The sequence below is a fragment of the Myotis daubentonii genome, chromosome 13, assembly GCF_963259705.1.
Source record: "Myotis daubentonii chromosome 13, mMyoDau2.1, whole genome shotgun sequence".
Classification (NCBI taxonomy): domain Eukaryota; kingdom Metazoa; phylum Chordata; class Mammalia; order Chiroptera; family Vespertilionidae; genus Myotis; species Myotis daubentonii.
This window is the reverse complement of record NC_081852.1, coordinates 14,456,801-14,479,613: the sequence shown is the minus strand read 5'-3', so window position 1 is coordinate 14,479,613 and position 22,813 is coordinate 14,456,801. Positions and strand designations below refer to the sequence as shown.

Below are 22,813 nucleotides of genomic sequence, written 5' to 3'. Positions count from 1 at the left end.
GCATTCCAATGAAAGCCAAGGACTAAGGTAAGTATTTCAGAAAAAAACAGGTTTTAACCCTTTCTTGGCACAGAGACCTCTCCTACACTCACATTCATGGGCAGAGGTGAACACGGGCATTAAACATCATTAGCCCTGCCCCACCCATAGTAGCCTTGGTCCCTAGTGAAGTAGCCTGGGTGCCAAGTGAAGCCAGGAATGCGTGACTCTGACCTCTCAGGAGATGCTATGACCCCCACAGTGCCACGTGATATCCTGGGAGCAGCCTGGGGTCCTTCCACGTGTGGAGGGTGACAACCACAGCAGCTCCATGGATAAGCCCCTGCTCAGTTCAATGGTATATTCTCAGATCACCTCCTGGTTCTCAACCCTCTTGCTACTCAACCAACCCACTTCCCATTATGAACGGACAGTGGGGTGCACTCTGATGTTTGCTGGTGTTAGGATCTTTTATTTTTGTTCTGAATTCCCTCGATAAAAAACACCGAGAACTGAGTTGCTTAAGTTCGGGGCAGTCTCAATCACTCTTGTCTTCGGATATCCTTAACTCAAGGTTAATGGTGTGCTTGACCTTTTCAAGCTACCGGTGTTTATATATTAGAGCCAACAACCCAGGCATCTACTAGAGGGGACAACATATTTATAAGCTAAATATCTATCCAGGCCCCTCGTCATACCCTCATAGATGCTATAAGCCCTGAACAGCCCTGATGTGAGGGATAAGCTGAAGAACTGTGTTCCTGCACACAATAGGGGTGCTCAACAGGAAGATTTGAAATGAGTGGATGATAGTAAAACCTTTTAACCAGGAGAACAGAGAGTCATGACTTTGTACGATCACCAAGCTACTGAGAGACCAAGACACTTCTTATTGTCCACACCGTGTCTATTAGGCCCCCTGATGGCCAATAGCAGGTGTCTTCTCAATGGCTTTACCGTTTTTGCTTTTGTGTGTCTGTGAATATTTCAATCTGAGAGACCTTATGAAGGCTGGCCTGTGACCTCTGTCGCTTCTGGGTAGAAGCAGATAAGGGCAGTTGCACTGTCTGAAATGCCCTTTTCTCTGCTGTCATGGTGGGTGCAGCAGCATTGGTGCTTGTAACATGTTGTGTAACCCGGCATTCCCGAAACCTGAGCAAATGCAGGGAAAACAGCTGCTCTTGAAGATCACTTGGATGGATCTACCTGGACCTTGAGTGAGATTTGGAGGTTGTCACTGCAGCATACGTACCCCATGTTTACTGCATAAATTTTGAATATTAACCTACTTGACTTTCAGTTACCTAAGCAATATAGTCTCTCACAGGCTGCCTGACTCAAACAAACTTGAGCCACAGAGGGACTCACAAGGGCCCTCCTACCTGAGCAAAACGGTACTTTTCATATTTGTTCATAAGAAGACAGTGAAAAAATGAAAGAGTTGAATGAATGAAATCCTGAATTCCTATTTGTAAGCCTGTTTGTACAGTTGAATAAAGTGTTTTCAAGACATTTCTAGGCCCATTGACCTTAGGAAATAGCACAGTGACCCCACTGCCAGCCTCCCTGCACTTTTATTAATTCCCTGAATGCTTCATTTCATATGCAAGTGGCTGGGGTCAGGACAAGGTCAAGGTCATATGACAACTTCAGGCCAAGGGAGTGCATTCTGTGATCAGAGGGCTGGATCAGGGCAGGAAGGGGAGTGTACAAACGCTGTTGGGGTTTGAGCAAGCCCAGGACGCCTGGCCTTGGCCACAGAGGCCTGAGAGGATAGGAAGAGGATGAGAGGGATTTAAGTTCTCCAAAGACTCAGTTTCTAAAAAGAGTGAGGCTGGGAGGACCTCATCAGGAGGTCTTATGATGGAATAAACAACTTAGAACAGTCAGAAAAATTACTTAAAGTACAATGAGAATGGCGTTGGTTACTTTATGTCAAAAGGTTTTATAAAACTAACATAATTGTGATAGTGTGTTACTAACACAGGAACAGATGGGCCAACTGTAAAGGCCACCAAAACCAGGCCCTAGTATGTCTATACATATACGTCCTATATGCATGTTAAGAATAGATTACCAAGCTGAAACCGGTTTTGCTCAGTGGATAGAGCGTCAGCCTGCGGACTGAAGGGTCCCAGGTTCGATTCCGGTGAAGGGCATGTACCTGGGTTGCAGGCACATCCCCAGGAGGAGATGTGCAGGAGGCAGCTGATCGATGTTTCTCTCTCATCTCTCTCCCTTCCTCTCTGTAAAAAATCAATAAAATATATTTAAAAAAAAGAATAGATTACCAAGATTATAGGGAAATAATGAATGGTTCAATTAATAATTCTCAGTTAAATGGTTAAGCATTTAGAGGAAAAATGAAATCAGATTTTTTTATTTACATATAAAATTCTAAATCGGAATTAAAATTTAAAACTTCTCTGCCAAAAAGTAAAGCAATGTAAGATTAAAATTGAAATGCTCATTTATTTTCAAAGTATATAACAGATAAATCAACAAGAAAATGATGAGTATCAAAACAGGAATGAGAACAGAAATATCTAAGAATGAGGAGAGAAAATTCATGAAATAAGATATACTGATGGCCAATAGTAATGAAACATGAAAAATGTACATTCTTAGTAGTAATTAAAGAAACTCAAATTAAACAGCAATAATCATCTAAAAATTTATGGACTAGTGTTCACGCTATACTCAGAGGAAAATGTACTTTACTTCCATTATTAAAAATGACAAAATAAACGCATGGACATTGAGTGTGGTGTTATTTCAGAGTAATTTAAAATTGGCTAATTGAAAGAAGTGAATATCCAAGAACTTAATTGTACCGGGCAGGAAACCGTTCCTGAAACATTAACTAACTTTTTATTGATAGTTCATCTCATAGTAAAATTGCTTAACATACAATGAAATCCAGTACAGTCATATTTCTGAACAGAAAAATTAAAAGTTATCAAGACTGCATTGTAAAATTTTCAAAAGCCTCATAATATTTAAATAAAAAAGGGGTGGGGGATAGTGGAATAATGCCCTGTAAGTAAAAGCCTTAATTGCTTTGAAATTTTTTACTTTGAAAATTATTTTTCATTTGTAATGCTAATAATAAGACACCCATAAAAACACACATGGTGGAGAAACTAAGATGGCAGCATAGATAAACACCGGGAAATTGCTGCTTCCCACAACAATTGATAAATGCATCAAAAACACAAGGCGGACATCATCCAGAACTACAGGAGGGCTGGCTGAGTGTAAATTCTACAACTAGAAGGAAAGAAAAGCACACTGAGAGCCAGAGGAGCTGCGGAGGTGGAGTGCAGAGGTACGGCGGCTTGCGCGTGCACGGAAAGGGTCTGGCACCTGAGGACGCGGCTGTCTTTTTGAATCCGGAGGGAGACACAAGCTCCCGATGGCTCTGAAATCCCGTTCCGGGAAGTCTCTGGGGACCCAGGACTCATACGGGGAGAAACTGGACTGTCTGGCAGCGGGCGAGCTTGAGGTCGGCTTTCCCTCAGAGGTGCTTGCAGCCATTGTCGGGACACTGGGACTCATGACTCCTTAGGGCGGGGCTGAGGCTCTGCCATAGCTGCTTGCTCCGCCCTTTGATTCCTTGAGACCCCGCCCCGCCCAGGCTGTGGCAGAGGCTTTTGCATATGAATGCCCCAGCCATTTGCAACCTGTAATTACCTAACGCAGCCCGGCAAGATAGACCCAAAGCTTCTAAGAGAAGGCCCAAGGCCCCACAGCGGCTTGCATTGCTACACAGCTGAGCATCATCAGGGCACTTCCAAACTCCAAAAAAAGGAAGGGGAATCTGCAGTTCTCTTCGTAGTTCCTGCCGTGTAACCTCAGGCAGAGGCTAAATTAGCACCTCCTTAGATCCAAGAGCCACTGTACCCAGTGGTCAGAGGGGGACCATCCAGATCACAACTCCTCAGATCCATAAGAGACACACTCAGGGGGCAGTCTCAGTGAGCACCAAAGCCCCACTGAAGCAAGTCTTGCCCCAGAAGGGTGTCTCCAGCACAGAAGTTCTCCCACTGCAGACACAGCTGATTCTCACTGCCAATTGGCCTGGAGGTCAATTCCTCCCAGTGATCCTACAACAACCAAGGCATAGCTACAACAAGACTGTGCACAAAGCCCACAAGGGGGTGCACCAAGAGTGTCCACCTCAGGTAACTGGGGAGGCTGAGCCACTGGGCCCTACAGGACACCTAGCACACAAAGCCACTCTATCAACACAGGGAAGCAGCCAAAATGCGGAGACAAAGAAACAGGTCACAAATGGCAGAAATGGAGGAAAGCAAACGACTGGATATAGAGTACAAGGCCACGTTTATAAGGTTTTTCAAGAATTTTATGGAAACCGCCGATAAATTTAATGAGTCCCTCAATAAGTATAGTGAGACCATGGAGGACATGAAAAAGGACCAACTAGAAATTAAGCATACACTGACTGAAATAAATTTAAGAATAATTTACAGAGATCCAGCAGCAGACAAGAGGATCCCAAGAATCAAGTCAAAGATTTGAAATACAAAGAAACAAAAAATACCCAACTGAAAAAGAAAAAAGAAAAGAGATTCCAAAAATATGAAGATAGTGTAAGGAGCCTCTGGGACAACTTCAAGCGTACCAACATCAGAATTATAGGGGTACCAGAAGAAGAGAGAGGGCAAGATATTGAAAACCTATTTGAAGAAATAATGACAGAAAACTTCCCCTACCTGGTGAAAGAAATAGACTTACAAGTCCAGGAAGTGCAGAGAACCCCAAACAAAAGGAATCCGAAGAGGACCACACCAAGACACATCATAATTAAAATGCCAAGAGCAAAAGACAAAGAGAGAATCTTAAAAGCAGCAAGAGAAAGAAACTCAGTTACCTACAAGGGAGTACCCATAAGACTGTCAGCTGATTTCTCGACAGAAACCATGCAGGCCAGAAGGGAGTGGCAAGAAATATTCAAAGTGATGAATGCCAAGAATCTACAACCAAGATTACTTTATCCAGCAAAGCTCTCATTCAGAATAGAAGGTCAGATAAAGAGCTTCACGGATAAGAAAAAGCTAAAGGAGTTCATCACCACCAAACCAGCATTATATGAAATGCTGAAAGGGATTCTTTAAGAAGAGGAAGAAGAAAAAGGAACTCTTACCATTTGCCACAGCATGGATGGAACTGGAGAGCGGATAAATACCACATGATCTCACTCATTTGTGGAATATAATGAACAACATAAACTGATGAACAAGGACTGATCCAGAGACGGAGAGGCATTGATTGGACTGTCGGGCTTTGGAGGGAAGTTAGGGGAGGGTGGGGGTAAGGGGGAAAGATCAACCAAAGGACTTACATGCAGGCATATAGGCCTAACCAATGGACACGGACAACGGGGGGGGGGGGGGTAGAGGGTAACGTGGGGACAAGGACACATATGTAATATCTTAATCAATAAAAATATATTAAGAAAAACACACATGGTGTCAAAATAAGCTAAAGGAAAATCATTTGGGCAACAATCAAAAGGATCCCAAGTCCAATTTATAAAAGATTCCTTTATTAACCTTTGGTCGAGAATGTTTGTATATTTCCAGAAAACTCCTCCAAGCCCATGTGGATTCTTGCAACAACGGAATCTGAGAGAGGAACCGACAGGACTGCTTCAGCCACAAAATAGCAGTGGCCCCAGAACAACAGAAGAGAAACAGTCCAGAAATGAAGATAGTGAAGATGTCTTGCCATACCAGCAGTTAGCAGCTCTGCGTCGCTGCAGGTTGCCCAGGACCAAACCAGAGAAGGTCGGGTACAGTTCAAAGGAACTAATAGTAGCAGGTTACTAGAGGCTTAATATTGTTGCAGAGGCTTGTCTCTCACCTGGAGATTACTCATGGAAGCATTTTATCTGTATCTGTGCTGATATTGGACCAGTCTACATTCAGGGAATGGTATTAGCTGCTGCATTAAAAGAGCTGTTATACCTCAGGCATTAACCAATTTTACAGATGGATTCAATTCTGGAAAGTCTGGATCTACTGCAGCAGGGGAGCAAAGTTCCTTCAAACCCTTTATATTTCAGCACAATGAGTAAAAATACAGCTCTTATTTATGCCTTGACAGATTTTGCTACGGAGCCCATCAACCTATAGTGATAGTACTTATGTGGTAAGTATGGCCAAAATTAATGAAACAGGTACTATAGAGCACACTAATTCGGAGGAACTCTTTCATTTAATTTTCAGCCTTCAAAAGGTTATTTGAGAACAACAATTTCCATGTTTCATTGGCCATATTAGATCCCATCTGGCCTTCCAGGTCCCTTGGCTACAGGTAATGAGGAAGTAGATCGCCTCATTGCCTCAGTAGAGAAGGTCACTCCATTTTCCATGGCACAGGCCTCTCATGCCCGTCATTGTCAAAATGCCTCTGCCTTGCGCAGGGAACTCCATATTTCCTGAGAGCAGGTTCGCCAAGTTGTTGAGCAATGCCCTCAGTGTGTGTTATCCACATCCCTGTGCCAGCATTAGGGGTAAACCCCTGAGTACTTAAACCTAATCAAATCTGGCAAATGGATGTCACTCAATAGTGGAAAGAGCCAAACATACTCTTATGCAATGACTAAAACAAAAAGGGGAGACGGATGTTATGTGTCACCTCAAAACAAACTCAGTCATGCTCTTTATATTTTAAATTTTTTGAATTGGGATGCAGAGGGTTGTACAGCAGCCAAAAGGCATCAAGCCTCTTGTACAATAGCCTCCACCAAGTTAGCTTGGTGGGAGGAAGCACAAACAAGGTAAGAGTTTTACCAGATCCAGTAATGATGTGGGGAAGAGACCATGTTTGTATCTTTCCAGAAGGTGCTTCTAACCCCATCTGGGTGCCAGAGCGAGCAGTGTGTTGCGACCATGGACCTGGGAGGACAGCTCATCCCGCCGTTCAAGAAGCTGAAGATCACACCTCTGGTGATGATGCCAGCTCAGCCACTGGCCCCAAAGAAGGAGAAAAGCAGAAGGCAGCTGGCCAAGGCCAACCAAGAAGCTAGTGTCCCCACATGGGGTCAACTGAAGAAGCTGACCACTGATGCTCAGCAAGTGGTGAAAGAACAGGGGGTTCAGGTAACCTCCTCCAACCTTTTTGTTGCTATGCTGGTGCTTGTCAGCTGCCAGGTAGGTATGGCTGAAGCAGAAACTTACTGGACTTATGTTCCAGACCCCACTTTGGTCAATCCAGGCACCTGGACTGGGGAACCAGTGCCCGTATTTACTAACAACACTAATATGGTCGGGGGTAGCTCTGACAAGCATATAACTTCTTCTTCCAAGGTGATTATACTTATAATGGCTTCAGTGTGGAGCTCCCTATTTGTTTATCTAAAAGGGGGACTTCAGGATGTTTGCAGCTTGGCCAAGAAAATAAGAGGGGAAAACCAAGATGGCGGCATTGGTAAACACCGGAGATTGCTGCTTAGCACAATCACTTCAAGAATACAACTAAAAGACCAAACAGACATCATCCAGAACCACAGGAAGGCTGGCTGAGTGGAAATTCTACATCTAGAAGGAAAGAGAAAAGCATACCGAGACTCAGAGGAGGTGCGGTGTGGAAGTAAAGTACAGAGGTATGGAGGCGCATGCGGAGAGGGCTGGCAGCTGAGGACACGGTTGTCTTTCAATCGGGAGGGAGTGTCAAGCTCTGAGCTCCAGTTCTGGGCAAGTCTCTGGGCACCCAGACTCATACGGGAGATACTGGACTGTCTGGCATCGGTCGGAACTCGAGGGCAGCTTTCTCTCGGAGGTGCTTGCAGCAATAGCCAGGACACTGAGAAGCGGTGCCTCTGAGGGCAGCCATAGCTGCTTGCTCTGCACTATTGATCCCCTGGGATCCTGCCCTGCCCAAGCCACACACGGAGGCTTTTGCATATGAAAGGCCTGGCTATTTGCAATCTGAAAATTATCTAACAAACTGCAGCTGGCCCAAGGCCCCACGACAACTCGAATTGCTTCACAGCTGGCTCCTGCTGGATAGCCTCAGGCACAGGCTAGATTTCACCTCCTTAGAGATTCAGGAGCCAGTGTGCCCTGGGGTCAGAGTGGGACCATCCAGATTGCAGCTCCTCGGATCCATAAAGGACACACTCAAGGGGAAGACTCAGTGAGCACCAAAGCCCCACTGAAGCAAGTCTTGCCCCGGAGGGGTGTCTCCAGCACAGATGTTCTCCCACTTCAGACACAGCTGATTCTCACAGCCAAATTGGCCTGGAGGTAAATTCCTCCCAGTGAAAAATACAACAATCAAGGCTTAACTACAACAAGACTGTGCACAAAGCCCATAAAGGGGTGCACTAAGAGTGTCCACCTCAAGTAATTGGGGAGGCTGAGCCACTGGGCCTTATAGGACACCTAGCACAGAAAGCCATTCTATCAACACAGGGAAGCATAAAAAATGTGGAGACAAAGAAACAGGGCACAAATGGCAGAAATGGAGGAAAGCAAACGACTGGATATAGAGTTCAAAATCACACTTTTAAGGTTTTTCAAGAACTTTCTAGAAACTGCCGATAAATTTAGTAAGACCCTCAAAAAGTCTGGTGAGACCACCGATAAATGTAGTGAGACCCTCAAGAAATCTAGTGAGATCCTTGAGGTTTGAAAAAGGACCAACTAGAAATCAAGCATACACTGACTTAAATAAAGGATATTATGCAGAGTTCCAACAGCAGACTAGAGGATCACAAGAATCAAGTCAAAGATTTGAAATACGAAGAAGCAAAAAACACCCAACCAGAAAAGCAAAATGAAAAAAGAATCCAAAAATACAAAGATAGTGTAAGGAGCCTCTGGGACAACTTCAAGCGTACCAACACCCGAATTATAGGGGTGCCAGAATAAGAGAGAGGGCAAGATATTGAAAACCTATTTGAAGAAATAATGACAGAAAACTTCCCCTACCTGGTGAAAGAAATAGACTTACAAGTCCAGGAAGTGCAGAGAACCCCAAACAAAAGGAATCCGAAGAGGACCACACCAAGACACATCATAATTAAAATGCCAAGAGCAAAAGACAAAGAGAGAATCTTAAAAGCAGCAAGAGAAAGAAACTCAGTTACCTACAAGGGAGTACCCATAAGACTGTCAGCTGATTTCTCGACAGAAACTTTGCAGGCCAGAAGGGAGTGGCAAGAAATATTCAAAGTGATGAATGCCAAGAACCTACAACCAAGATTACTTTATCCAGCAAAGCTCTCATTCAGAATAGAAGGTCAGATAAAGAGCTTCACAGATAAGAAAAAGCTAAAGGAGTTCATCACCACCAAACCAGTATTATATGAAATGCTGAAAGGTATCGTTTAAGAAGAGGAAGAAGAAGAAAAAGGTAAAGATACAAATTATGAACAACAAATACACATCTCTCAACAAGTGAATCTTAAAATAAAGTGAATAAATAATCTGATGAACAGAATAAACTGGTGATTATAATAGAATCAGGGGCATAGAAAGGGACTGACTATTCTTGGGGGGGGGAAAGGGGTACGGGGGGTGCGGGAAGAGACTGTACAAAAATTGTGCACCTATGGATGAGGACAGTGGCGGGGGGGGGGCTGAAGGCGGAGGGTGGCGTGGGAACCGGGTGGAGGGGAGCTATGGGGGGAAAAAAGAAGAACAACTGTAATAATCTGAACAATAAAGATTTAATTTAAAAAAAAAGAAAATAAGACGCCCTATGGAGGCGCAAACATTGCTAACATTGCAGGCTCTTGGGATATGGGAAAATATATTCAGACAGTTACTAAACGGGGTTTCCTAAGGCCACCTGATGGCTGTCTGATAAGCATCCCCCGCTCCGCTCCTGCCCTAATAGCACCACTACTGAGTTGGGAGCTTTTCCTCAATGGCAAGATTGCGCCAATCCTGTACCAGTGAGACATAATATTTCTGGCTCTGACTTGTATGTATTGGATTGGTCCCACAGGCTTGATGCTAAATATCCCTATCATGAGCCTATGTCACCAGGAGGTTTTTGTAGGTAACACCCTGACCACGAAAACAGGAAATTTACAGAAAGATCTGACATTTAGCCACTGCCCTTGACTTTCTTAATTTTACTGGCTCTTTCTTAGCTACTACTAAAGGAGCATGTTCATTGAGCCCTTGCTATGGCTCATGAGCCTGTGTCCAGGCCCCATATGTATTGGTAACTGGAAATGTGAACATCACCAGATTGGACACCCATTATGCTGTCCAATGCCATTACTATAACCTTACCAGCGGAGTTTCAAGACATAACCTGATGAAGATATATTAATTTTAAAGCAGCCTTCTTTTATTATGCTTCCTACCAACATAACAGGAAAATGGTATCATGATGTGGGCCTTCAGGCATTGCAGGAATTACACAATCAGCTGTACCGGGAAAAGGGTGCTTTGGGACTTATTATTTTTGGTATTGTTACCCTAGTTACTGTTATTGCATCTGCTGTAACTGCTTCTCTTGCATGGACCCAAAGCATCTAGAACACAAAGTTTGTCAATGAATTGGCTCAGAACACCTCAACTACATTTCATGATCAAGAAGATATAGACAAAAAGCTAGAAACAAAGCTAAATGCTTTGGAAACTACAGTGATAGGACTAGGTAATCAATGAGAAAGTATCAAGATTAGACAGCAGCTGCAATGCCATGCTGCTTTTACATGTATTTGTGTGATTTCAGCCTGCTATAACAGTTCTCTATGGGATTGGAATAAAATCAAGATGCACCTACAGGGAATATGGCATCATAATAATATCAGTATAGACTTAGTGTCGCTACACAAACATGTGGAAGCCATTCAGAATAGTCATGATGAAATTATATCTCCAGCAAAACTGGCAAAAGAATTGCTGGATGATTTAAAAGAATTTAATCCATGGAATGTGTTAAAAAACACCGCTTGGTACCTAATTGGATTCTTTTGTGTACTACTAATCTTATCCTGCTTTTTTTCAGTCATCAGCAAGCTCCTGCGATCTGAAGTCCAAAGGCTCCAACTATATGTCCACAAGATACGTTTAAAAATGAAAACGGGTGAGATGTAGAGGGCCCCCTGGGAAGGCACATGGGCATTTTTCCTTAATAATTGTCAGCTGAACCCAAGGCGACTGGCAGAGCCCCGTCTTGGATACACATCTTACCAAAAAGGCAGGAGTGTTCTCAGTTTTGACTTTCATCTTTGCCCAGGTGTCTGGGAGTGGGTTTTATTATGTAAATCCAGCCACTCACCAGGAATGAGTAGGACTCAGGCCCTCCCAGAAATGATGTAACTTCCTGGTATTTGGGGTATAAATTAAACATGCGGTTCCAGTACTGGGTCCCTGTCCATGACTCTGTCTCTCCGTCAGAAGTGGATGGCGGTCCCACCCGGTCCCAGCTTTTTCCTTGTCTCTTTCTTCCATTTCTCAAACCCGCCAGCCGCTTCTACTCAAATAACCAGATCACTCTCTTTCCGCACTGGACGGGGAAAAGACAGACCCCGCCATAGTCAGGTATTACAGTAGGTGAAGGGTTTTCTGGTGTAGCACATGAGCAACTAAAGACATATCCATGTCACAGATAGCACTGGGCTAGCCATGGGGAAGAATCGAGAGCATCAAGTGGTGGCAGCACTTGGACAAAAGGAACTGGATCTCTTGGAGGCTGATCCACTGCTGACTGACACAGGTGTGGCCCTCCATGGGTCCCTGTGATGGGCCGCAGTGTCCTCACTGAGAAAGGACAGGGCTAGACTGGGCCCTTTCCATGGTTTGACTGTGTCCCAGTGCTATGCTCTTAGGCAAGACAGTGGGTGTCCTCTGCCATGAAATGGACCAGAAACCCTCATGTCAGCCTCTTTTCACTCCCTAATCCCATAATCAAATCCATTTTCCTTGCATCCCCACCAAAGAATGAGTCAACACTGGGCATGAGAAAAATATCACGGAATTTTCTTGTAGGGCAGCAGAGAGCTCAGCAGAGCCGATGAGGGGTTGAGGGACCACCTCTTCAGGCTGGGAATTCACAGACAGCCACCAAGGAGGCAGAGCAGGAGACGTCATTCCAGACAGAGCCCATCCTCTTGAAGGCACACACAGTTCCCCCCTGAACCAAAGTCATTAGGCTCATCCTTCTTCCAGTTGCTATAGGTCAGCCTCCCTCCTGTCACATACACAAACTGACCTTGGTCATGTCATCTGTGATGCCCAGGAAGGCATGGTCATTGGCCACGTCCATGATGGCTTTGTTCTCCTCAGCGTTCTTGGGGGTGGCCACGATGGCTTGGAACTCAGCGCACAGAGCCTTCAGTTTGGAAAAAGGCATCCTTTCACCGTTGGTCACAGAGAGCTTCTTTCCAGATCTCTTGCCCAAGGAGAAGGTTAGCACTGAAATCACAAAGGATGGGTGGGGTTGACTTGGCCTGGAGCTCAGGCCAGTAGGTGACCACGCCCTTGTTGGGGAGTCAGGACTCTGAAAAGGAGCCCATGTGCAAGCCCCTCAGGTCAGGTCCTAGTGAGGAGGAGCTCCTCAGCGTAGGGGAGGCCCTAGCAGAGCCCCTCCTCTCCTGGGGGCGCCTGTCCTGGAGACAGTCCCCCAGCACAAACTGCCCCAGTGCAGGTGGACAGGGAAATAGGCATGGGCCCCGCTGCCAGGCTTGGATGCCAGGATAGAAAGGGGCAGGGACAGCCATCTGAGAACAGTGGGTGCTGAGGTAGGAGCAAGGATTTGGAGGCAGCAGACCTCCATGCGAGCTTTTCTTTGCTGCTTCCCACCTGGGTGATGGTGAATGAATTACCTACAACTTCTGGACCTATTTTCTCTCACTTGTAAATTAAATAAGTGTAATGCTTACAAACAGCAGTGATGAGAGGACAGAACGAAACCATGTTATGAGAAAATGCCAACCTAGCACAGGCCCTGGTATATAATCCGTGTTCACAATTGTTAGTTCTATTCCACCTCCTGAAAGCCCAGAGCAAGGACAAAGGGAGAGCGGGAACCCAGGGGGACAGGAAGAGGCTTACATTTTTGATGCGGTCCAGTTCCGCCTCCAGGCTCCTCAGCTCTCTCTCTAAGTTAGCCAGCTTAGTCTCCATAACTGCAAAGCAACGGGAGAAGGGCATATATTGAGAGAAAGACCCTAAATTCAAGAACAGAGTATTTTGGGGGGAATGAAAGCTTATTAAGAAGTATGCTAATTCCAGAAAAAGAAGAAAAAAGGAAGCAAAAAACAAAAACAAACCATAACTGTATTCCTTCTCAGAGATAATTCATAACTCTTATAAATTGTAACTCTGAAACTAGTAATAACAATAGCAATAACGGTTAACTTGCAAAGTATAGCTCTGGATCCTTTTCTTCACATACTGCTTAAATACTGTAATATTACATTCATTTATAGAAAAGACCGAACTCATTCTTAAAAAATTTTCTTAATCATGCTTTTATTTCTTATTGCAGGCAAGCTCTTTAATCTCTATTATAAAAACCCCTTGGCCGTGACGCCATCACACTGTAATGACCAAAGACTGGTCACCATGAGGCTGTGTGTCCGATAAGGCATGCACTGGTGGGCGGGGCTGCATGCCTGGCTAGGGGCACACGGCTGGGCAGGGACTTGATCTGGGTCCCAAGGCCGGCTGGACTTGACTCTGGGTCCTCCGACATGGCGCCGGAGGTACTTGGGGGAGTTCCGCAGTGCCTTGGTGTCACTAATATTCTTATAATTGTGATGGGCTGGAGGGCAAATATTTATGTGAGGTCATCACTATTGTTCTGTTGTTACTAATTACTTTATTTCATTTAGTTTCTCTATTCATTACTTTATTGCACCAGGGATCTTATGAAGCAGACCATCTTCATGCCACTCTTGTGACAACAGACTTAAACCCAACTCCTTAGGGAACTGGTTTCCTCCCTCGCATCCTGGAGCCTGGCATTGGCTGATCCAGCTGAGGGAGCTGATCCATCTGCAGGGGCCACGAGGGGTGGCCAGCAGGGTAGCAAATCTGTTCTCAGGCGCCTGTGGGAAACCCATCAGGCCCCAAGTAGGACTGGGGGGAGTGAGAGTGCTGGGTCAGGAAGCAGAGGGGAGGTCTGCCAGTGGGGCAGCGGAGAAGGGCCCCTCCCACCTGGCCCTACAGCTCCAGGCCAGGCCCCTCAGCCCACGCCATGCTGAGATGAGCTCCTTACCTGAACTGTCTCCACGATCTCCTTTTTGGCCCTTCACTCCTTGTGGCCCAGGAGCCCCTCTACTTCCTGGAGGCCCCAGTTTCCCTGGAGGGCCCTGCAAGCCTCGGAGCCGCTGCCCGGATGGAAGATGAAGGACATGTGACCCAGTGTCTGTCTCTCATTCTCTTCCTCCAAAAGCTCAGCACTAGATTCACGTTGACTCCAGAAACCACAGCAAACTAGTTGTGACCTGAGAAAGAAAGACCTCCTGCCTCCAGCGCCAGCTGCCCCGGCTGCAGATACCGCCTCTTAGGGACAACCACACACCACCGATTCCTGCGTGGAAAGGTGGGAGCCAGGTCACAGCAGTGTCTTTGTTTAGTAGAGAATGACAATGTACAGAAATTATCCTGAGTGATTCGTGCCCATCATAATGTAAGGGGAGCCTGCTCATGGCTCTGTCCCAGATCCCTCTGGGGAGTAAAGATTCAAGAAGTCAGACCAGCCTCGGGTACCTGGTTCTCCTTTTTCTCCTTGGCTCCGTCTCGCCCATCTTTGCCTGGGGTGCCATTGGTGACCGGGATGCCACAGGCAATCACTGAGCAGGCCTTCTGGGCACCTTCACAGGTTGTGGGTTCTGAGAAGGACACTGTCACCACACACAGAAGGGTGGGAAGTGATACAAACCACAGCATGGTCCTCACCTGGTAGTGGAGGGAGTGAGGGAAAGAATTGCATCTCATCCCGTGTAGCCAACATCCGCTACCACCTCTGGTGAGCTGGCCCCTGTGCTCGGGACACAGACACACCAGCTTTGACTCTGAGTTTCTCCCAGGCTGCTAGGGAGACAGACAACTTACACATTCCATTCCAAAACCATATATTTTTTTTCAACTTAATTAGAATTCTTAATTCTTAGAAAACTTAACTTGTAGTGACATCAAAAAGCAAGTAATTAGCATTTTTTGGATTGATAAATTTATGAATACATTTCATAACTTCTAGAAACAGTGATTTTTCATTGGCAAGTAGAGTTACATTTTCAAGAGACATACTTCAAATAAAGTACAAAACATATTTATTCACAGATTCAAATTTATTTGTTCTTACCAACTATATGAGATTTTAAAGTTAATTATTACCCAAGCCATTTTCTTGACAAATTTTGTATCAGCGATCAATAACATGAACTTTGTTTTGTAAACCCAGGCAAAACAAACATGTATTTTATGTTAATAACTTTGAAAGACCTTCACTAAACTTAAACCACCATTTGGATTCTTGGTGATTATTGCATTCGATTAGTGTGTTGCTTAATTCCCTAGTGTTTTTGCAAACTTCTAAAAAGGCTGGAGATGAGGGAGGGTATTAGGCTTGGACAACTTCCACCACTTCAGGTTTAAAAGTGTCACTTTTTGCCTCTCCCAGTGGAGTGGGGCAGTCACCCCTACTGCTCCTGCTGCCCACACAGAGTTAGAGGGAGGCACCAATTCCTGCACTGTCCCAGGGACCAGAGCATCCTCAGGGCCCCCAGAAGAATTTAGGGTGCTTAAAAGAACCATTTTATTTTCCTCTTAGAATATGTTTTATTGATTTTAGAGAGAGAGCGGAAGGGAAAGGGAGAGAGAGAGAAACATCAATTGGCTAACTCCTGTGCACCCCTACTGGGGTGGAGCCTGCGACCCAGGCATGTGCCTTGATCAGGAACTGAACTGGTGGTTTTTCAGTTTGGGATGATGCTCCACCAACTGAGCCACTCTGGCAAGAGACCCATTTTCTTTATTTTCCTTTCATTTGCCAGTGGCAACTTTCACACCACTGATTCCAGGACCAAAAATAGTCCTATTGGCGTTTTCCAGGTGGTCCCCAACTGTCAATCAGGACTGCCACCTAGGATTTCCCCACTACATTCACACCACCTCCCATCCTGCCTCCACCAACTGGACTATGGGACATGTTCTGCAAAGAGCTGAGGTCTGAGAGAAACATCAGTGTGTTGCTGGCTGATTTTATTTTTCTTATGATTTTAGAGAGCAAGAGAGAGAGATAGAAACATCAATGATAAGAGAGAATCATTGATGGCAGCCTCTTGCACGCCCCGTGTTTAGGGACTGAGCCCACACCCCAGGCATGTGCCCTGACCAGGAATGGAGCCTGGGACCCTTTGGTCCACAGGGCCTAAGTTCTATCCACTGAGCAAAACCGGCTAGGTCTTGCCTGCTGGTTTTAAAGAAATAAACCGGAGCACTGGCTATGAAGGACCTGGGTTCATTAGACTTATGTGGACACCGGTATGGCCTGCAGGTGCAGTGTTCCGCATCACAGGCTTTCACAGTTCATGGTTATAAGAGTCCAGAAAACAAAGCAAGCAGGTGTGGGCAGGGGCGGGGTGTACCTGTGTGCACACTGTGTGACATCAGATGCCAGCTGTGTCCCTGCAGTCTGCAGTCTGGGCTCACACACGCACCAGGCCCCCAAGGTCCACGGTCCACTCCCAGACGGCCCTCCTCAGAGCCGCAGGGTGCGAGGCTCACACACCGCACACTGGTGCCTGTTATGGGGTCTTCCCACAGCATAAAGGACTCGGGGGGTATGCCGTGTAGCTAAGCTGAAAATAAGAATCTGAAGTAGGAGATTTTTAAAAAAGCTTTGATGACTGAGGGAGGAAGATTAACCATAAGGCTGGCAACTTAGGGCCTTTGTTGACCTTTGCCAATGAGATTGAAATAATGGAGTAGGCACAGAGGCTCTAGTGACTGGAGTTGAGAAAAGAATGTAAAGCAAGGAATTGAAAGTCTGCTGGAAATGTTTTTTGGAAGCAGCTTGATAGAGGAGGCGCAGGGAAGGGTGCCACCTGGTGTGAATTCAAGGTACTGAGAGAAAAAATAAAACCAAAAAAAACCTCATGTGAACTCTGGATTATTGCGGGGAGGAGGATGCAGCGAGGTAAATTAGTTTGGGTTTAACCTTATTTTGGTTTGCTCTCTTAGTCTCCAAGCTCCTTCAACACTTCCAGCTTCACAAATGTCGCCTCTCCTTCCTCAGAACACCCAGTGCGGCCCAGATGCTGGCTGAGCTCTCCAGGCCTCTAACTCCTAGCAGCAGCCAGGACCCATCTACAGGCAGGACTCACAGGCCCCCATGAGGTCATCTGCCCATCAAGGCTGTTCCTGGTGCTTATCCTTCATTTTGGTTGGGGAGGCGTGATCTATGCTGGAATCAAGTCAGAAACTCCCTCCGCCTGCACCTCAGCCATTGACTTCCCCAATTAAAAATCGTGCTTTCACCTGCTCTATGTTCCTCTGGGCATATTCCTCTTCTTAGAGTTGGACCTCAGGCAAGTTCATCTCTGTGCTTCAGTGTCCTCAGGTAGCCAAGACCCTTGTGATTTCAATGCCCCTATTATTTTGGCAACTAGAATGAAATAATTTAATTCTTTTCTTTCTTTTGAAATTTATCTATTTATTCTATTAAATTTATTGGGATAACATTGGTTAATAGGATCATATAGGTTTCAAATGTATATTTCTATGATACATGATCTTTACATTGCATTTGTGCCCACAACCCTTCGTCAAATCATATTCCGTTACTATACATTTGGCTTTTTTTTTTTTTTTTTTTTACCCTTTACTACCCTCCACCTTTTTTTGTCTGGTAATCCCCATAGTGTTGTCTGTGTCTATTAGTTGCAGTTTCATATCTCATATATAAATTAAATCATATTGTTCTTAGGTCTCTGACTTTCATTTTTTCTTTTTTAATGTATTTTTATTGATTTCAGAGAGGAAGAGAAAGAGATAGAAACATTAATGATGAGAAAGAATCATTGATCGCTGTCTCTTACACACCCTACTCTGGGGATTGAGCCCGCAACCTGGGCATGTGTCCTTACTGAGAATTGAACTGTGACCTCCTGGTTCATAGGTCAACACTTAACCACTGAGCCATGCCGAACAGGCCTGACTGACATTTTTTTTGCATAGGATAATATTCGGAGGATCAATTCATGTTATCACAAATGGCAGTATTTCATTTTTTCTTATTGCTGAGCAGTAGCCATAGTATGTATGCACCACATTGTTATCCAATCCTCTATCAGAGGACACTTGGGTTGTCTCTATGTCTTGGCCACCATGAATAATGCTGCTATGAACACAGGGGTATATATATCTTTGTGAATAAATGTTTTTGAGCTTTGGGGGTAGATACCCAGAAGAGGGACTAATATTTAAGAATTATTCTTAATTCTTTGAGAATCATCCATACTGTTTTCCACAGTGTCTGTGCCGTTTACATTCCCACCAGCAGCGAATGAGCGTTCCTTTTTCTTCAGAGCCTCTCTAACACTTGTTATTACCTGTCTTGTTGATAATAGCCATTCTAACAGGTGTGATGTGGTATCACATTGTAGTTTTTCTTTGCATTTCTCTAGTAGCTAGTGCAGTTTAACATGTTTTCATATTCTGTTGACTGTATGTCTTCTTGGGAGAGCTGCTTGTTTAGGTCCTCTGCCCATTTCTTCATCGGATTGTTTGTTGGATGGTGTTGTCTGAGTTCTTTATGTATTTTTGGTATTAACCCTTTGTTGGAGCTGTTTGCAAATATCATATCCCATTCAGTTGGTTGCCTTTTTGTTTTGTTGTCAGTTTCTTTTGCTGCACAGAGCTTTTTAGTTTGGCATAGTTCATTTTATTTATTTTTTCCTTTTCTTTCCTTTGTGGTCAAATTTATAAAATGTTTTATGTAACCAAGATCCCTATGTTTAGGACCTATGTTTTCTTGTATGCAATTTATTGTTTGAGATCTTATATTTAGGTCTTTGATCCACTTTGTATTAATTTTTGTACCTGGGGACAAACTGTAATCCAGTTTCATTTTTTTGCATCTGGCTCTCCAACTTTCCCAGTGCCATTTATTGAAGAGGCTTTCTTTTCTCCTTATGGTGTTTTGGGCTCCTTTTTCAAAAATTATTTGCTTGTATATCTGTGGTTTTATTTCTGGGCTCTCAATTCTGTTGGATTGGTCTGTGTGTTTGTTTTTCTGCTAATTTCGTGCTGTTTGGATTATTATAGCTCTGTAGTATAATTTGAATCCAGGTAGTGTTGTACTTCTGGCTTCATTCTTTTTTCTCAGGAATGCTCTGGGTATTAGGGGGTCTTTGTGGTTCCATACAAAGCTGATGTTTTTGGTTCTGTTTGTTGAAAAAAATAACTTTGGATTTTGACAGGGATCGCATTAAATCTATATATTATTTTGGGTAATATGGCCATTTTAGCTATATTGATTCTTCCAATTCATGAATACGGAATATCTTTTCATTTCATTGTGTTTTTTTCAATGTCTTTTAATTATGCTTTGTAGTTTTCAGTGCATAGGTCTTTCACATCCTTTGTTCAGTTTATTCCAAGGTATTTAATTCTTATGGTTCAAATTGCAAAAGGACTTTTTAAAAAATTTTTTAAGGTTTTATTGTTAGTGAAAATAGTGGAATTTTTACATTGATTTTATATCCTGCAACTTTCAGTTTTACACCATTGAGTATGATACAGGCTGGAGGTTTGTCATATATGTTCTTTATTATGTTGAGGTACTTTCGTTCTATACCCATTTTATTGAGTATTTTATTTTTATATATTTATTTATTAAATTTCTTTATTAATTAAGGTATTACATATGTGTCCTTATCCCCCCATTACCCTCCCACCCCACCCCACTCGTGCCCTCACCCCCTGTTGTCTGTGTCCATTGGTTAGGCTTATATGCATGCATACAAGTCCTTTGTTTGACCTCTCTTCCTTACCCCACCCTCATTTATTGAGTATTTTAATCATAACTGCATGTTGTATCTTATAAAATGTTTTTTCTGAATCTATTGATAACATCATATGACTTTTTATCCTCTATTTTGTTACTGTGGTGTGTTACCCTGATTGTATATGCTGAGTTATCCTTGTGCCCTTAGAATGAACCCCACTTAATCATGATGTATTATTTTTTTAAAAAAATGTTTTATTTCATTTCATTCCCTAGGATTTTTTTTTTTTAGGATTTTTGCATCTTCATTTGTCAGTGATACTGGTCTGTAGTTTTCTTTTTCTGTGTTATTCTTGCTAGGTTTTGGTATGAGGGTTAGGAAATATTATAAAATGTGTTAGAAAGTATTGCCTCTTCTTCAATTTTTTGGAAGATTTTCAGAAGAATAGGCATCAAATCTTTGAATCTTTGGTAGCATTTACTGGTGAAGCCATCTGGTGCTGTACTTTTATTTTTTGCACGGCTTTTGATGGTTGTTTCAATCTCCTCACTGTTTATCAGTCTGTTTAGAGTTTCCAATTCTTCATGTTCACTTTAGGGAGGTTACATATTTCTAGAAACATATGCATTTATTCTTGATTATGTGGCATATAGTCTTCCATAATATTCTAGTGTGATCCTTTGTATATCTGTGATGTCTGTGGTAACTCCCTCTCTTTCATTTCTGATTTTGTTTGAGTCTTTTCTTTTTTTTCTTAGTGAGTATAGCCAGGGGTTTGTCAACTTGACTCATCTTTTCAAAGAACCAGTTCTTTGTAATAACTTTTATTTTATTTTTTTTTCCAGGTGCTGGCCATGGGCTCACCCAGGCTCAGAAAGAGACTGTTTATTGGAAGCTGTTCTCACATCATTCTGTAGACAGCTTTGCAGTCTTGGGGCCAGGGATGGGACCAGGGTGGGACTCTCTTATGACTCTGGGGGGAAGGGATATGGGTGTCCCCACACCTGGGGCTCAGTTGAGGACACTCCTGCGAGTGCCAGATGTGGTCCTCATGGAATAGGCCTTTTGGGTTCCACTTGAGAATCTCAGGGCATTGCTGCCCATGGTCCCCCCAAAGGCTAGCCCGCTGCCACCACTGGTTCCCCTGTAGGTCAGCCCGCTGCCGCCGCCACCGGTGGTATTTATCACAGAGATATTTAGGGCTCCCACTCCATCTCCGGTCAACCGGCCCTCCTCGCCCTCCAGCAGCTTTCGGTAGGTGGCAATCTCGATGTCCAAGGCCAGCTTGGTGTTCATGAGCTCCTGGTACTCCCGGAGCTGCCGGGCCATGTCCTGCCTGGCTCGCTGCAGGGCAGCCTCCAGTTCCTCCTGCTTGGCACGTGCATCCTTGAGTGCCATCTCCCCACGGTCCTCAGCCTCAGCGATGGCAGCCTCCAACTTGGCACGCTGGTTCTTGATGTTGTCGATCTCAGCCTGCAGCCTCTGCATGGCCCGGTTCATCTCCGCAATCTCATTCCGGGTGTTCCGGAGGTCCGCCCCATGCTTTCCGGCCTGGGCCTGCAGGGTCTCTAACTTGGTCTGGTACGCGGTCTCGGCCTCAGCCCGGCTGCGGTTGGCCATCTCCTCGTACTGGGTCTTGACCTCCGCGATGATGCTGTCCAGGTCCAGGGAGCGGCTGTTGTCCATGGACAGCACCACAGACGTGTCAGAGATCTGGGACCGCAGCTCTGACAGCTCCGTCTCATAGAAGGTCCTGAGGAAGTCGATGTCCTCATTCAGGGCATTCACCTTGGCTTCCAACTCCACTTTGCTCATGCAGGCAACATCCACATCCTTTTTCAGCACCACAAACTCATTCTCAGCAGCTGTGCGCCGGTTAATTTCCTCTTCATACTTATTCTTGAAGTCTTCCACCACGTCCTGTGTGCTCCGAAGCTCCATCTCCAAGCGACTCCCATCCATCTGCAGAGCCTCAAGCTGCTTCCGCAGGCCAGCAGTATAGGCTTCAAAGATGCCTGGGACGCAGCTGCTCTTGACCGACTTCTGCTCCTGCAGTAGAGCCCACTTGGTCTCCAGCAGCTTGTTCTGCTGCTCCAGAACCCGCGCCTTGTCGATGAAGGACGCGAACTTGTTGTTGAGGATCTTGATCTGCTCACGCTCCTCTTGGCGCACCTGCTGGATGGAGGGGCCAATGTCCACCTGCATCGGGGCCAGCAGGCTCTGATTGATGGTCACCTGGTGGATGCCGGCGCCCACCGGCCCCCCGTAGGTGGAGTGCATGGCCGCGCGCGGCCGCGGGGCTCCCAGGCCGTAGAGGCTGCTGCTGCGGGAGCCCCCCGGCGTGCGCTGAGCTCAGGCGCACCTGCGCCCCGCGCCCCGGGAAGGTGGCGGAGCGCGAGCTGAAGACCTGGGAGCTGAAGTGGCTGGACATGCTGGCGGCACCGGGCTGGACTTAGCAGTGGGCGAGAGGGAGCCGAACTCGCTCCTTTGTAATAACTTTTTGTATAGTCCTTTTGCTCTTTATTTTATTCAATTCTGCTCTAATTTTTATTATTTCCTTTCTTCATCTGATTTTGGGTTGAGTTTTTGTCTGGAATGTCTCTCCAGTGATGTCAGTGGGGTATTAAAATCCCCTACTATGACTGTCTGTCAATCTCTCCCTTAAAGTCCTCCAAGAGGTTTTTTTTTTTTAATGTATTTGAGTGCTTCTATATTGGTTGGATATTTGTGTAACAGGTTTATATTCATGTCCCAGCATCAAGAAGGGTTCAGGAATCTGGAAAAGGGGCTGTGCGCAGATGACATAGGAATCCAGAGACTAATAAAGAGTCTGGAGACAAGATATAATTTTGAAAGGCATTGGGGGTCAGAAGACCTTCAGCT

The 22,813-nt window shown here is 44.9% G+C and overlaps 1 protein-coding gene, 1 long non-coding RNA gene and 1 pseudogene across 2 annotated transcripts; 1 reads left to right on the top strand and 2 right to left on the bottom strand.

The window, feature by feature from the left end:
* Positions 1-12,009: 12,009 nt before the first annotated feature.
* On the bottom strand, positions 12,010-14,561 carry LOC132214779 (mannose-binding protein A-like; annotated as a pseudogene).
* LOC132214782 (uncharacterized) lies at positions 12,280-13,242 on the top strand. The gene is made up of 2 exons (XR_009448350.1): positions 12,280-12,379; positions 13,018-13,242. It is a non-coding gene; the product is annotated as an uncharacterized LOC132214782 (long non-coding RNA).
* A 6,239-nt stretch (positions 14,562-20,800) lies between the features above and the next one.
* On the bottom strand, positions 20,801-22,361 carry LOC132214773 (keratin, type II cytoskeletal 7-like). Its single transcript, XM_059662198.1, is given in 2 exon segments — positions 20,801-22,270; positions 22,272-22,361. Coding segments are annotated over 2 exon segments (1,419 nt in total). The 3' UTR covers positions 20,801-20,941.
* Positions 22,362-22,813: the final 452 nt, after the last annotated feature.